The sequence below is a fragment of the Equus przewalskii genome, chromosome 21, assembly GCF_037783145.1.
Source record: "Equus przewalskii isolate Varuska chromosome 21, EquPr2, whole genome shotgun sequence".
NCBI lineage: Eukaryota > Metazoa > Chordata > Mammalia > Perissodactyla > Equidae > Equus > Equus przewalskii.
This window is the reverse complement of record NC_091851.1, coordinates 19,752,804-19,768,432: the sequence shown is the minus strand read 5'-3', so window position 1 is coordinate 19,768,432 and position 15,629 is coordinate 19,752,804. Positions and strand designations below refer to the sequence as shown.

The following is a 15,629-nucleotide window of genomic DNA, read 5'->3' as shown; positions in this document are numbered from 1 at the left end:
CAAAAACTTCTGGAGACTTCCCTTATCACATGCTCCTTCTTAAACCAGTCATAAGCAAGGGAGAAATAGGCTTACTGCTAGTGGCTGAGACCAATCTAGATTATTCTTGTGTCGTGTAGAGGATAGGCAGGCAACCCCACAGAAGGGAGCTCCAGTAGCAAGGAGGAAAGGAGAAATGGTTATTGGGTGGATGAGTGGGTCACCAGTGGTATGTGCTTCACCACTGAAGGGCTTGTAGGAGTAGAGAGTGTGACGTCAGATTTGCACTTTGTGAAAATCACTAGCTACAATGTGGAAAATAGATGGGAGACAGGCAAGAGTTAGTGGAATAACTTGGACTCTTTTTTCTGGCTGTTGGAAAAACAGCACCATTTATTGCTCGTTATTGATTGAGAACATTTACCTCATCCCACAAGATAGGACCCCATCCTCAGCACCATAGCTAAGTCTTCAATAGGTGCTCTACTGTTTTGTAATCTGTAGTGCCAGCTGCTTCTGGATAATAGGTTATGTGACCTCATGGCCATACTTCTTTTTCTGTAAATGAGTTCTTTGGAGGTAATATTCCCTGAGATCCTGTGATAGGGCACTCCAGTAAATCCCTGGATGAAGATGGTGTTCCTAGAGACATAGTAAACAAATTCAATGGTGAGAGCCAGTTGCCATGCTACCATGGCTACTATGTTCTTGGGCTTATTGGGCCAGCACTGGGATAGTGAGGGAAAGGGCTGACCAACATCTCCTGAGTTCTTAGCCATGAGTGTTATCTGGTAAGCATACACATGGAGCATAAATATTTCCTGTCTTTCTTGTTCTAGTTATCCATTATCCAGGGGTTGGCTTAGATCATGACCTCCAGTGAGGTAGATAGTGTGATACCTTGCTTGAAGTTCTGTTCACTAGAAGGATTTCTCATTTATACTCATTCAGAGCCATCCCTTAAGTAGATTATCCTACAGCAATCTACTTCCAGAATGAGCCAGCATGTCTCACAGCAATTTGTACGCTAGACTGGACTTTTTTCTTCTTCAGTCAACTGTTGGTATTGTTGGGAAATCAGAGCTGTCCATTGAGGGAGTATGTGTGTGGCAAGAGTTTTGTACATATCCCTTAAAGCTGGTGATTGGATTTCTGCTGGATGTATTCAAATTTATGGCTTATTGAATCACATAATACTTAGTTTAGGATAGGCAATTGAAGTCTTTTGTATCTCTGGTGTCCCATCATCAGGCTTACAGTCTCTACCAGAGCCCAGTGCTAAGCTAGGAACGTGATCTTGCTGACAGGATCATGGTCTTGTCCCCAGATCTAAGGTTTTCATTATGATTCTCCTGCTCAGCCTTAACCACAGACAATTAGGGCCCCATGGATCTACCAGAGCCAGTTTCTCTGTGGCCTGGATCAGCTGGAGAGGCTTCTTTTTTCAGATCACTCAATAAATGAGTCAGAGCCGGACACCAGCATGTGGTATATGCTGTCTCCAAAGTCCAAAATGGCCCAGCAAGCGTCACTTCTCCTGCTTAGCAAAGTGGGAAGTGGTGGGGTAAGGAGTGGCAACTTGTGCTTTATGTTGGAGGAGATATCCTGGCCTGCCACAGGCCTTTGACTTTCAGAAAACTTGACTGAAGTGGCATGCCACTGTATTTTTTTTTTTTTTTTTTTTTTTTGAGGAAATTAGCCCTGAGCTAACTGCTGCCAATCCTCCTCTTTTTGCTGAGGAAGACTGGCCCTGAACTAACATCCATGCCCATCTTCCTCTACTTTCTATGTGGGACACCTACCACAGCATGGCTTGCCAAGCAGGGCCATGTCCACGCCCGGGATCTCAACCAGCAAACCCCGGGCCACCGAAGCGGAATGTGCGCACTTAATTGCTGCGCCACCGGGCCAGCTCCATGTATTTTTATTTTTATGTTTAGCATGTACATCTGAGATACATAACATCCTGCTCTTCAAATACTGTCAGCTTGATGTCATCAGCATAGTTGGCAAGGTGATGTCTGGTGAAGCAGTGAGACAAAATCCGGATGAACCAGATCACAGCAGAGAGAGGTGAAGATGATTTATCACTGAGGCTGCTCCTGCCATGAGAAAGGGAAACTACTTTGTGTAGTCTTTGTGCACTGTAAAGGGAAAAAAAAACACCACTTGCCTCGTTAGTAGCTATATGCCAGGTGCTAGGGCTTATGTTAATCTGTAGGAAGGAGAGTACATCTGGAAAAGCTCAGATCTGCAACTCCACATGATTCATATACTATAGTCTACTGACATTCTTAACAGTTGTCAATATTCTGTGCTAGTCTTTGGTAGCTTGCATGGGGAGGTGATAGGAAGCATCACGATAGCTAATTTTAGTGGTTGTTGAGCACTTGCTTCATGCCATCACGAAACTCAGACATGTAAAAGAATTATCATTATCCTGCATTATTTTAAGTCTTCTGTAGCACTTAGAATCTCTGTGACTCACCTAGGGACTTAGCCTTTTGGTAAAGAGAGATTACTGCTCCAGCAGCTTGCATTTGCTCTTGCTACTGTAAATGGTCCTTATCTAAAGGGTTGGGGACCGATGTGGGTATCCTGCCACTTGCTATAGATTTTTTTTTTTTTTAAGGAAGATTAGCCCTGAGCTAACATCTGCTGCCTATGCTCCTCTTTTTGCTGAGGAAGACTGGCCCTGAGCTAACATCTGTGGCCATCTTCCTCTACTTTATATGTGGGATGCCTGCCACAGCATGGCTTGCCAAGCAGTGCCATGTCTGCACCCGGGATCTGAACCAGCAAACCCCAGACTGCTGAAGCGGAACATGCAAACTTCACTGCTGTGCCACCAGGCCGGCCCTTGTTATAGATATTTATTCCAACCATAAATTGGGAAAACAAATAATTCCTAAGGTGAGGCCAGTTCAGGCCAAAATTCCTTCCATTACCTGGCCTGCAAAGGCTCCATTCTAACTGGCATAAAATAGTGGCATTCTGGGTTCCCAGGAATTGGTTAGTTCAAGGCCTGAACCCAGTAGACTCCAAAAGGTATATTTCCAGGGCCAGCCCCGTGGCCTAGTGCTTAAGTTCACTGCTCTCTGCTTTGGCTGCCTGGGTTTGGTTCCCGGACTTTGACCAATACCATTCATCAACAGCCATGCTGTGGCAGTGACTCACATACAAAATAGAGAGAGAATGGCACAGATGTTAGCTCAGGGTGAATCTTGCTCAGCAAAAAAAAAAAGAAGTGTATTTCCCTTTACTCAGTGGAGTGACCATAGTAAATGGCTACAGATTCTTAAGAGAAGATGAGGAGGAAGGTTCATGGTATGTAAGTGTTGATGTGCTGTGGCAGGGTGCTTCCTTACATATGCCCATCATTGAAGGGTTCTGGGTCTGTAAACTGACCCAGGCCTGGGAGTTGGATGAGAAGGGGCCCTTTCTCTAGCATGGCAATCTAGTCAGGCCCCCTCAACTGACCTGGGCTGGCTGCCTCCCCGTTTCCATTATTGGGAGCTTCACAGTGAATTATCAATAACCAGAGATATCTGACCTCTGGTGACTGTGGCCTCTGAGGCTCTTTCAATCCTACTAAGATAAGAATCCCATTTTGAAGCCAGTTCCTTACACCAGCATCTCATTCTGGTAAAGACAACCAGGAAAGCACTTCTGAAAGATTCCAGTGCTTTCCTCACCAGTGTACACCCTCTAGCAAGGTGCGTGTTGTGGATCTCATCAGGGACATGGTGAAGGTGTCAGTGGGAATGTTGAGACTGTTGGATCCTGTGTAACATTGATCTCTCCTTTGTGCCAAGGCTTTCTGGCTTTTCATTGTCACCTAGCTATACCTAGCATTCAGTCCAGACTTCCAGTGGCCAATCTAGCCCACTGTTAGAACCATGGCCAGTTTCCTGGGATGTTACACTAATTACAGAAGTTCAGTTAACCATACCATAACTAGAAATTTGGTCTTATCCAAAAATTATGCTCTCCTCTCCTTGGTCTAATGTCGTCAAAATATATATTCCTATGAAGTTTGATGATCCAACTCAGTGGATCCCTGCAGTTTCTTCTAAGTATCAGTGCTTTGCTTTAATACCTTGTTTATGTATTTTACCCTCCACATTGTGTTATGCTTGCATCCTGATTACCCATGAGCATGAAGAGCTGGGTTGTGGGACAGCTTTCATTATGAAAACAAGATGTAGTAGAAAGCACAATAGAGATTTTTAGAAGTTAGCTGTCTCCAACTCATCCATTTCCTTTCAGCATCATTTCAGTTGTCTCACTTAAGGCCCTGTCTTTTTACATGAGCAACCCAGGAAAGATGTGAATTCCATTGGCATTAACATTTAGCAACCAGCAGAATTCTGAAATCTTAACATTTGGTTCAGCGAAATACATAGCACAGTCATAGAAGGCACTGAGTCTTGTGCTGTCTTTGGAGATGAGCATTTGCTGTTGGAACTGGGGTTTTTCTTGTTTTACTATTTGAAATTGTCAGAAGTAATCCTACTCCTTGGTTTCAACATTTCTCATCTCCTTTTGATTGGGACTTTGTCACCCCTTTACCACCACCTAGAATGTGTCCCAGGTAATTGGAAGCAATAACTGAAGTAACTGTTGTACAGTAGTGAACTATGAGTGGCTTGCTCTTTCCCATCCTGAAAATTGGTTGACAGTTCCTTTCACTTCATCTGAACCATAAATCAGGTTCACATCACCCACATTTCCCCCATCAGTCTCTCAGCTACAACTCCCTCTGATACTAGCTGCTAAGTCAGTTAAGTTCCTTTATTTAGTAACAGGGGAAGTCACTTAAGCAAAACAACAAAACCATCAATTGAGAAGACACTGGGGAAGCTGGCAAAATCAAAATCAAAAGATGAGGCAGACTCCAACCCTTGGGCAGGACAGACCCTATCCTGGTGACTCTGGGGCCCTTTAGGGAAGCTTCTGCTGCTTTCTGCGTTTCAGAATCCTGGGAAAGAGAATCTGGTTGGCACCATGTGGGTCAGGTGTGACTGTGCTTGCGTCAGTCAGCCCTGGCAGGGAAGAAGAAGAGTAATACATAGGGCAAGTGCATCAATTTGTGTCTACTCTCATAGAATAATATTCTTATAATCATGGGGTGAGGAAGAAGGCCTTTCTCAGCAAAACACAAGATTCAGGAGCCAGAATGGAATAGATTGAAAGAAAATAGATGGAAATGTTAAATATCTCTATGAAAAATAATGCCATAGAAAAGAGGCCAACCAGGAGAAACTATTTGCCACAGGTAGAGAATTTTCTATAATATAAAAAGAACTTCTACAAACCTGTGATAAAAAAAGTAAACATTGCAGTAGAAAAATTGACAGTTCACAGAAGAAAAGCAAATGGTCTATAAACATATGAAAAGAAGCTCAACTATATCTAATAATCAGGGAAGTCCAGATTAAAAGTAACCATTATTTGGTGCCTGTTAAATTTGAAAATTTAAAAAGATTGATATGAAATATGGGCAAAGGTATGGGGATACAGATACTCTGATACATAGGTAGGGGAGTTTAAGTTGGTATAGCATTGGAAGGATGATTTGGCAGTATCAACCAAACGTTAAATGCTTATGCTATCTGACCTAACTTCCGGCACTCTAACAGAAAACCAATTATATATTTGTCCAAGGATACTCATTGCAGCATTATTTGTAATAGCAAAAAATAAAATGAAAAGCAGATATCCTCAGCAGAATGGCTAAATGATTTCTTGCATTCATTATGAAATTCTATACTATCATTAAAATAAATGTGTTGACATAGAAAGATCTCTAAGTTGTATTATGGGAGAAAACATCACAGAGGACCATACACAGCATAATCCCCTTTCTTAAAAAAAAAACTACGTATGTCTGTGTGTGAGTGTGTTAACACATTTTTTAAGGTCTGGAAGAATACTGTAAACTGTGAGTAGTGGTTACCTACTCCTACAAGAGGAGTGGAAGATAGGAGAGACGTGATAGGGAACTTCCACTTTCTGCTGAATTATTTGGCTTTCTTTACAACAAGCATATTCTTTTTATAACATTTTAAAAAGCAAGAGTTTTTTTTTTTTTTTAATATGGTGGTAACTAAAGCTAATGGAGCTTAGTTTTAGCATAATATTTGTTATGCTTTAATGAATATATAGCTTGTAGAATAAAGCGTTGATGTCCCCAGCTTGACCTATGCCAAGAGTCTTGTGGTCAGGTCTCTGTGAAAGGAAATATCATTGAATGGGAAGTTGTTCTGGAGAAAAACTGGACCATGGGGGTGAACAGCTGAAGGAACAGTAGGCATAGGATATAACAGCTGTTTTCAGATATTTAACAGGCTAAAAGGAAAGTGTGTAGCATTTCTGTGAATCCTCACCATGGTTGAAAGTTCCAGGCAATGGCTTTCGTCCTAGAGTTATAAACTGGAACTTTTATATTTACTAACATTTGTCTTAGAAGCAAACGTTACATTTGTTTAAAAGAAACACTTTGAAAAGCCACTTATTGAAGTCTCTAAAACATGTTCAAGGTTTAAAAAAAAAAAGATACAATGTAGTTAGGTCCTGAGAAGAAGGGGATAGGAAAGAAGGGAAGGAAAGAGGTGAAGCCAGTGAGATGGTCAAAATCTCTGCATTGTGAAACCACACACGCGGACACCCCACCCTACATCTTTAGTAGAGACAGCTTAATTCTTGGATTTCCAGGTGAAGAAGTGTGAATATGCAATCTGGTGACAGGACTGTGTGACATCTGAGGGGAGGCAGAAGCAAAATAGTGTCTACATTGATGAATTGTCTCTAAATAAATGAGTCAGAGCCAGAGGCCTATGGAAATTAGCAGGAACTTTGTGAAGGGCTTTGGAATTCAAAAGTGCAGGGAATTGGCGGTTCAGGGTTTCCAGGGGCCAGAGAAGGCTCCAGCTGACATCTGGGTTTTACATTAGTCAGTACAAGGGAAAGACAAAAGAAATTGTGTATCTGGCTGTTGGGTCCTTCTAAACAGAACTATTCTAAGATGAGATGAACTGCCTTGGAAAGTAGTAGATTCCCCATCATGGCAGAGTGTTCAGGCACTGGTGACTATTAGGCGAGAATATTTGAAAGGGGGTTCAAACTCAGAAGTGAATGAGATTCAGGGCTGTACTAGAGACCTTGGGCGGCACAGTGAGACACGAAAAGAAATGGAAGATATTGAGGATTGACAAGAAAGAGACAAAATATGTGGTTTTCACAGAGGAGAATATTGTCTTCAGAGACATCCAAAGACTCATCAGATAAATTATTAGAATTAATAAGTTATTTTAGAGAGGTCAATAGATACAAAAACAGCTTAAAAAGTTAATGCATTTCTATATGTAAGACACAATAAAAAAATCTAATAATTTTTAAAAGATGCATTTATAGTAGCACCCAAAATGTCAAGTACCTAGGAATAAATTTAACAAAGTCTTTGGAGGAAATTATAAAAATGTTGAAGACATTAAAGAAAAAAGCCTAAATTAGTGAAGAGATAAGATCAATGGATTAGAAGGCTCAGTATTGTAAAGATGTCAGTTCTCCCCAAACTGATATGTAGATTCAATGCAATTCCAATAAAAATCCCAACAGGTTTTTTGTGGAACTTGACAAGCTGATTCTAAAATTTATATGGAGGAGAAAAGATTCAAGAATAGTCAAGACATTCCTGAAGAAGAAGAACAAGGTGAGGAGACCTGCCTTACCAGATGTAAAGAGTTACTAGAAAATTTAGTAATTAAGACAATTTTGTATTGGCACTGGGATAGACGGATTGACCAATGAAATAAAATAGAGAGCTCAAAAGCAGATTCCTGTGTAAATGGAAACCTATTTATGACAGAAATGCTGTTGCAGTTTTGGTGGGGGAAATGATGGTCTTTACAATAAGTAGTGCTGGGACAATTGGGTAACCCTATGGGAATAAACGAAATTGAATTCCTGTCTCATACCAAATCAGTCATCACAAAAATCAGTCCCAGTTTGCATACACACTGAAATTTGAAGGACAAAATGATGAAACATAGAGACAATAATATAGGAAACTATATTTATGATCTCAATTTGGAAAGGATTTTTTCAAACTTAAAATGTTGATAAAGGGAAAGATTGATCAACTTGACTACCTTAAAATGCAAAACTTCTGTTCATAAATAGATACCATAAAGAAAATGAAAAAGCAGGCCAAAATTTTGGTAAAAGATATGTTTAACACTTAAAAGGGATAAAGGGTTAGTATCCAGAAGATATAAAGTACTCCTACAAATTAATAAGAAAATAAATGAGCCAACCCAGTAGAAAAATGAGGAAGACACTTGACTAGGTATGTCACAGAAGAGGAAAACCCTGTTGATTGGTAAACTATAGAAAGATGGTGAACCTCATTAATAATCAGAGAAATGTAAATTAAACCTACCTCTGATACATTTAAAGTCTGACAGTAGCAAATGTTGATGAGAATACAGAACAACTGGAACACTTTACATTGCTGGTGGAAGTATAATTGGTACAACTACTTTGAAAAACAATTTGGCCTTATCTGGTAAGGTTAAAGATACTCATACTTGAAACTCTTGCACATATGAACAAGGAAATTCATACAGTTAGTTTTCAAAGCAGGATTGTTAACTGTAAACAACCCAAATATTCATCAGTAGTAGAATGGATAAATAAATGTTGGTATGGTCTCAAAATGGAGCACTACAGAGTAGTTAACGTGAATGAACTTTGGCTGTGTGGAAAAACCTGGATGAATCTTCAGAACATAATGTTAGGCCAAAAAAGCAAGTCACTACTTGATTATGGTTCCATTTTTATCAAAAAATAGACTGAACCCTAAAAATACATTGTTTAAGGATACAAAATGTATGAGATACAAATAAGTTAAAGCAAAATCCCAGGCTTACTTGTGAGAGGAGAAGGAAGAGGATATGATGAGGAAGGGCCCAAAGAAAACTTCTAACTTAAATTGAGTGATGGATATACTTTTTTAAAAAATAAATATAAAAATTGAAAAACAATTTTTTAAAAAACTGATGTTTTAAAAAAATGGCTTAGTACATAGCCTTGCTTCCAGTAAAGGCTTAAGCAAGGAATGAAATGGTCTTTGATGCCACCTAGTGTTTCTTGTAAATTTAACATCTTATAGCCTTCTGGTTCAACGCTAGGTTTTTCAGAGTAGAAACTAAAAGGAGAATTCCCCCTGTTTTCATCCCTGACATAGGCTCTTCAATCTGACTCTTTGCATCTAGCACAATATTCTCTAGGGCTTTCTTTTCCCTTGTCAAACAATGGCTCCTGTTTCTTCCTGACTTTGCTTTTAGGATCCTCAGCCTGCCTGATCAGACCTTTTAGGATCAGACCTGGTTTGATTTCATCGTGACTGGGGGAGCAAGGAAGGTTGATAGGACTGTGACGTGTGGTCATTGTCATTACTGACCCTGAGGACTATTTTCAAGAGTCTTGCGGTCCCTACCTCTGTTCTACATCATTTTACTCAAGGGATGTACAGGAAAAGTGATGCCTCTGGATTTGTCATGAGGGCTTTCAAAACTTGTATCTCATCCTGTCCCATACCAGGGTGGAAATCTGGGGAAATCTAGCCTATCTGGATGAAGAGAAGGCAAATTGGGTGAATTGGGACATTCCAGTCTTAAGTAAGGTCTCTGTTCCCTGTGTAAGAGTCCAGCCCAGGAAACTTTTTTTTTCCCCTTTTTGTATTGGTAGTACAGGATCTGAAGAAATTACCTCTCTTAGTAAAATAATATGCAGAACCTCCAGGGTTTTAACTCTGAAGGGAAAATCTCTGAGTAGTGAAGACAGATGAACTCTGAGACCCTGACTTTCATTTTCCTAAGGTCTTTCACTTTAATTTCTCCTACCACCATCTTGCTGGTTCCCAGGAAATATGTTTGCCCTCTTCTTAAAGCTCTTACTTCCATCTGGCAAAATTGATTCCTTTAGGCTGGCATTTCCTTTATTTAATCATGTTTTTTTGATTAGCAAAGCTAAAAACCTGAAAGTCGTCCCTCATTCCTGTATCTTTCTCTCCCCAATCTACCTTCCCTTCATTCTATCTGTAATTCTCACTCCAGAATACATCTCAAATGCATGTATTTCCTTGTACCATCATCTTTCCACGCTTCTGTTCTTGCCTTCTTCCCAGTCCATTTTCCACACAGCAGCCAGAGAGAATGGTCTCCTCATGCACTTAAAATTCAAACTCCCTATTCAAGAACCTACATGGAAATGTGTGATCTTACCTTCCCAAGCTCATCTCCCACTTCCTCTTGCCATCCCCTCCCACTTCCTCTTGCCATCCCCACCAACCACACTTTCTACATAACACCCCCGTTGACCTGTCAGCTCCTCTTGAGAGCCAAGCCTTCTGCCTCTGGGTCATCACAGATGCTGTTCTCTGTGCCTGGAATACTGTTTTCCACACTCCATCCTTCCCCGCAGAGACCTACCTTTAATCTAAATTTGGGTATATGAGTATTTCTTGAGCTTTCTGACACTTTCTCTAATAAGCATTCTGTTCTTTCATTGCGTTTATCATGGTGTGTAATTTTATATTTATTTTTTTATTTGTTTAGTGTCCATCTTTCACCCACAATTTTGTATTGTCCATGAGAGCAAGAACTGTGCATATGATTGATTCACCACTGTTTCTCTGTACCTAGCCCAATACCTAATAAGTACACAATATATATTTGTTGAAAGAATGAATGAAAGTAATATGTGAACCGTAATTTACTTAACTGTTCCCCTACTGCTGAATACTGAGGTTGTTTTCAGTTTTTGGTCATTCAAAATAATGATCAAGTAAATAATTTGAACATAAGATTTTTATTTCTTTAGACTAGATTCTTAGAAGTGGAGTTGCTAGGTCAAAGGGCATGAATATCTTTAAGACTCATAAAACATATTTTCAAATCACTTATCAGAAAGGTTGTATAAGTTGGAATTTTAAACTGTTTCCCTTTCTACTTTCTTAGTTTTGAATATATGGAACATATAAGAAGAAAATATTTCAGATAATAAAGTTTAGCTTCCCATTCCTGTAAAAGTAATTTACTGAATGTTTATTCTGTGCTAGACATGAGATTATCTTATTTACTTCTTATGTGACAAGATGAGGAAACCTGGGCCTAGAAAGTTTAACAGATTTGCTGAAGTTCACACAATCCAGACTATCTCATGTCAAACCATTTATGTTTATCCATATGCCTCCCAGTGCTAGCTAATTTACATTTGCTCCAAAACTGCTGCAGGTTCAGTGTCACCTCACCCAAATCCTCTGCTTCCTAACTGCTGCATCCATGTGAATGCCCTCTCACCCACCTGCCTGTCCTTGCTTCCTTGCCACAACGCTAGAGGCTGGGCTGCCATACCCCCTTGTCAGGCCCCTAGAGAGGGCCCAACTCAACTGACCATCCAGATCCCTCCCGTGTGGTTCGCTCTGAGATGCGTCTCATCTTTGCATGGTGATTAGCATGGTGATAAATGGCTCATCCCTTCAGTTATGTCCCCACTTCATTTACAGGGGTGGTCCATTTTGACCCAGCATTTTAAAAGGCCTTTAACCACATAGTAATTATATGAAGAGCATGCTGCCCCCTGGGGATTCTTGGTGTTAAACTGTAAGGAGCATGCAGGCTATTTAGAGGAGAGGTTCACTCTCTGTGTTAGAGTGCAAGTATTCACCTGGGCTCATCTTTTTCCCCCCAAGAAAAGGTAGAACTTGCTGTCAGGTCAGGATATGGTACAACAATTTGCATATGTGATATTTATCTCTGCTAGTAACTCCTCTAATTTCTCTTAACCTTTCAGGCTCTCCCTGCTTGTCCTATCCAGGCCACTTGTGAAGCTGCCTCCAAGGAAGAAAACAAGGAAAAAAATCGATATGTAAACATCTTGCCGTGTAAGTGTTTGTAGGGTTTCTTGGGAGGTAACCTGAAACAGCATCTCTAGCCAGATTTTCTGAGGAGGGAAAGAATCTTGCAGTTGATCATGGGAGGGTTGGTAATAAGAGTAGGGTCAGGCCTTTGGACTGAAAGAAGCTTGATGGCTCCCAGGACGACCCCAGGTGTTCATAAAGTCAGTTGGGGTGCTTGGCCAGGTTTTTGGTGGCAGGCCTAAAGTTTCTAGGAGGTCAAGGAGAGCAGTTTCTCTAGGACCAGATAGGAAGTGCATGTTGGTTGTGGTTTTTTGTAGTGCTCATTGCAAAGCAATTTGATACAGAGTTCTCTTCATAACCCCTTCCCAGAGTTAGCCATTGCTAATCAGTTGATCTATAACCTAATAGACATTTTTCTAGGCCAGTGGTCTCTAGAATGGGATATGGGTAAACCAGTAGAATGTGAGAGCAAAATGGTTGAACTTTTTAAAACAATTTTATCCTTTAAAAGATTTCTGGTGTATTTTTGAGTGCATAATATTAGAGATCACTGTACTGCCACTATACTAGGCATTTACAACTACTTTTATCTTATTTGTGTATGAATGTGTATATATATTGTATGTTTTTAAAATGTAATTGGTATGCTGTCTGTAGACATTTCTCTTTTTTTCTTTCAACATATATATTAGCAGTTCATCTGTCAAAAAACAGAAGTGTTCAGTTTTCTTTTTATCACCTGCTTACCATTTCATACTGTGTTTCACACATACACAGTTTCATATGTGTATTTCATACAAATAGTGCTGCAGTAACATCTATATACATGTGTGTCTCTGTATACATAGTCACAGATGTCTCAAAAGGCCTGGTTGCATCAGGACTAGTGAGAAATAAAATTGAATTTAATTGAAATATTAATTTTTTTTCTAGATGACCACTCTAGAGTCCATCTGACACCAGTTGAAGGAGTTCCAGATTCTGATTACATCAATGCTTCATTCATCAATGTAAGGAAGCTTGAGCTTTTCTCATTATTACCTTGAATGAGTATTGGCTACCATCCACTGGCTCCTTCCCAGCTACACGTTAGGAGGAATATGTGTCATTTCAAGTTTTCCCTGAGGAGTCTAATTTTTTTAAGGGACTGAAAACATTTTTTTAAAGATCAAACAGATAGTTTAAAATGTATTCTTATGTTTACCTTGTCATCATTCCCAAAGGTTTCCCATGCAGAAATCTGATTCTACATGTGTACTTTTCTGTAAGAATCAGTGAATCCTGTATTGAGCTTATTCAGATAACTAAGAACAAAAGCAGGGCTTGCCATCTATAGTAAAAGTAAAGGAGAACAGGACAAGAATGTCTGACACCAGGAAGTCTGGTTAGTCCTGTCTGCTATGAAGCAAGGTCTGAGGGAAGAGCTCAGACTGGGAGGAGGTTTTTAGGGGTGATTTGGAGAATGTTTATACAGATGGTATGAGAGACTTGAGTTTGTTTTATAGGCTTGGGGAAGGAGCCAGTAATGAGAGTTTGAAAAGAAGAGAAAGAGAGAGCAAGCAAGCTAGTAAGAGCAAGCCTGACTACTGAAGCAGGATGCATGAAGAGAATACTGATGGAATTTGTACACCCATGTTCATAGCAACATTAATCACAGTAGCCAAAAGATGGACCAGCTCAAATGTCCATCAACAGATGCACGGATAAGTAAAATGTATACATACATTATATACATACAGTGGAATATTTTTCAGCCTTTGAAAAGGAAGGGAACTTATATATGCTACAACATAGATGAACCTTGAAGACATTATGCTAAGTGAAATAAGCCAGTCACAAAAGAACAAATATTGTATAATTCCACTTATATGAGTTACCTAGAGTAGTCAAATTCAGAGAGAGAGAGAAAGTAGAATGGTGGTTGCCAGGGGCAAAGGGGAAGGGAGAATGGGGAATTATTTTTGTTTGTTTGTTTTTATTAAGATTATGATAGTTTACAGGGAATTATTTTTTAATGGGGACAGAGTTTCAGTTGAGGAAGATGAAAAAGTTTTCGAGATGGACAGTGGTGATGGTTGCCCAACAGTGTGAATAAACTTAATGTCAAAGAACTGTACACTTAAAAATGGTCAGTTTTCTGGGCCAGTCCTGATGGCCTAGTGGTTAAAGTTCAGCACACTCTGCTTGAGCAGGCCGGGTTTAATTCCCAGGCGCAGAACCACACCACTCATCTGTCATAGAAGAACTAGAAGGACTTATGACTTGAATATACAACTATGTACTGGAGCTTTGGGGACGGAAAAAAAGAGGAAGATTGGCAACAGATGTTAGCTCAGGGTAACACTTTCCCAGAAAAAAAATAGGTGAATTTTTGAGCCGGCTCTAACCGTCTAGTGATTAAAGTTCAGCACTCTCACCACTTCAGCTGCCCGGGTTCACTTCCTGGTCACAGAACCACACCACTTGTCTGTCAGCCATACTGTGACAATGGCTCACATAGAACTAGAAGAAGTTACAACTGGGATATCCAACCATGCACTGGGGCTTTGGGGAGAGAAAGAAAAGTTAATTTTATGTTATGTATATTTTGCCACAATTTTTTTTTAAAGAATACCGATGGTGAGATTAGCACTGAATGTGAGAAAGGGCATTTCTTCCTCTGAGATTGATGGTAAAGGAGAATATAGAATAGATAGAGATGATTCGTAGGTATGGGTAAATCAAGCTGAGGGAACTCATCTGTTTTCTCTAAGAAGTAAAGTCATGATTATCTGCTGAAAGAAGGGGATGGGACTGTGACACGAGAGTGATGAAAGTTTAGAATAGCTTCTGAGATTCGTAAGAAAGAATATTGAAGAGGGAAAGAAAAAGGCATGTCTAGCTGTACTAAAGGCTGGGGCCTCAATTATGTGATTTTCTCCAACTGTGCCCTAGGATTAGTGATACACAGAGAAGATGTAGTATTCAGACAGAGGGACTGGGGATATCAGTTGCAGCTTCAAGTAGTCAGCTGAGGGCTTCATGTTCAGTAGAGAAGGGAAGTGATGTTAGGAATGACCGTGTCTTTTGATCACAAGATGGCTGCAGGAGTTCCAGCTATTCCTTGTAAACACAACAAAGAACATACAGGAGGAACATTTCTGCATGTCCTTTTCTCTTTACTAGGGAGCGTGGCCTTTCCCAGAAACCTCTCCATTACACTGCTCTTCAGGGCTAGCTGGCCAGGATTGGATCACCTGCTTTCATGCTTTCTCCACTCACTTGCTAGGGCATTGAGAATCGTCATGATTTACCCTATGCAGCTGGGGAATGGTCACCTTCCAAGCCAATGGAAGGTGAATGTCCAAACAAAATGGTTCTGATTGTAGAGAAGAAATGGGAGGAATGGCTTTTGAGTTAGTAACCAGCAGTGTCTGTCACCATAACCAGTCTGGCTTCTTCTCACATTAAAGGTGAAGACAGATAAAAATTAGTTGGATATTAAGGCTGGTAAGCATGTAAGATGGGTCTGTTTATGGTGATGATGAGCAAGGCACTAGGAGCAAACAAGCCTTCTCCTTTGGCCATGCTTAGTTGGAGCTCACAGTAGGGAATCCTATAATGACTTGATGGTTATTGAAGAGTCATTAATAGGTGAGATGAAAGTTTAGATGAAGAGGGTTAAATTTGAGACACCGAACTTAGTAAAAGTAGAAAAGCAGGAAAAGGCTTATGGTTAACCATG

At 40.1% G+C, this 15,629-nt stretch overlaps 1 protein-coding gene across 10 annotated transcripts in view; it reads left to right on the top strand.

The window, feature by feature from the left end:
- Window positions 1-15,629, top strand: part of PTPRA (protein tyrosine phosphatase receptor type A) — a 167,462-nt gene that overhangs the window by 127,846 nt on the left and 23,987 nt on the right. For 6 of the 10 annotated variants that reach the window (XM_070587975.1, XM_070587974.1, XM_070587973.1 and 3 more), the window contains 2 exons: window positions 11,839-11,929; window positions 12,839-12,915. In XM_070587975.1, the coding sequence (XP_070444076.1) occupies window positions 11,839-11,929; window positions 12,839-12,915 (168 nt within the window). Of the gene's footprint in view, window positions 1-7,599; window positions 7,694-11,838; window positions 11,930-12,838; window positions 12,916-15,629 lie in introns of all 10 variants that reach the window. The other 4 variants (XM_070587979.1, XM_070587978.1, XM_070587980.1 and 1 more) reach the window with 1 other exon arrangement.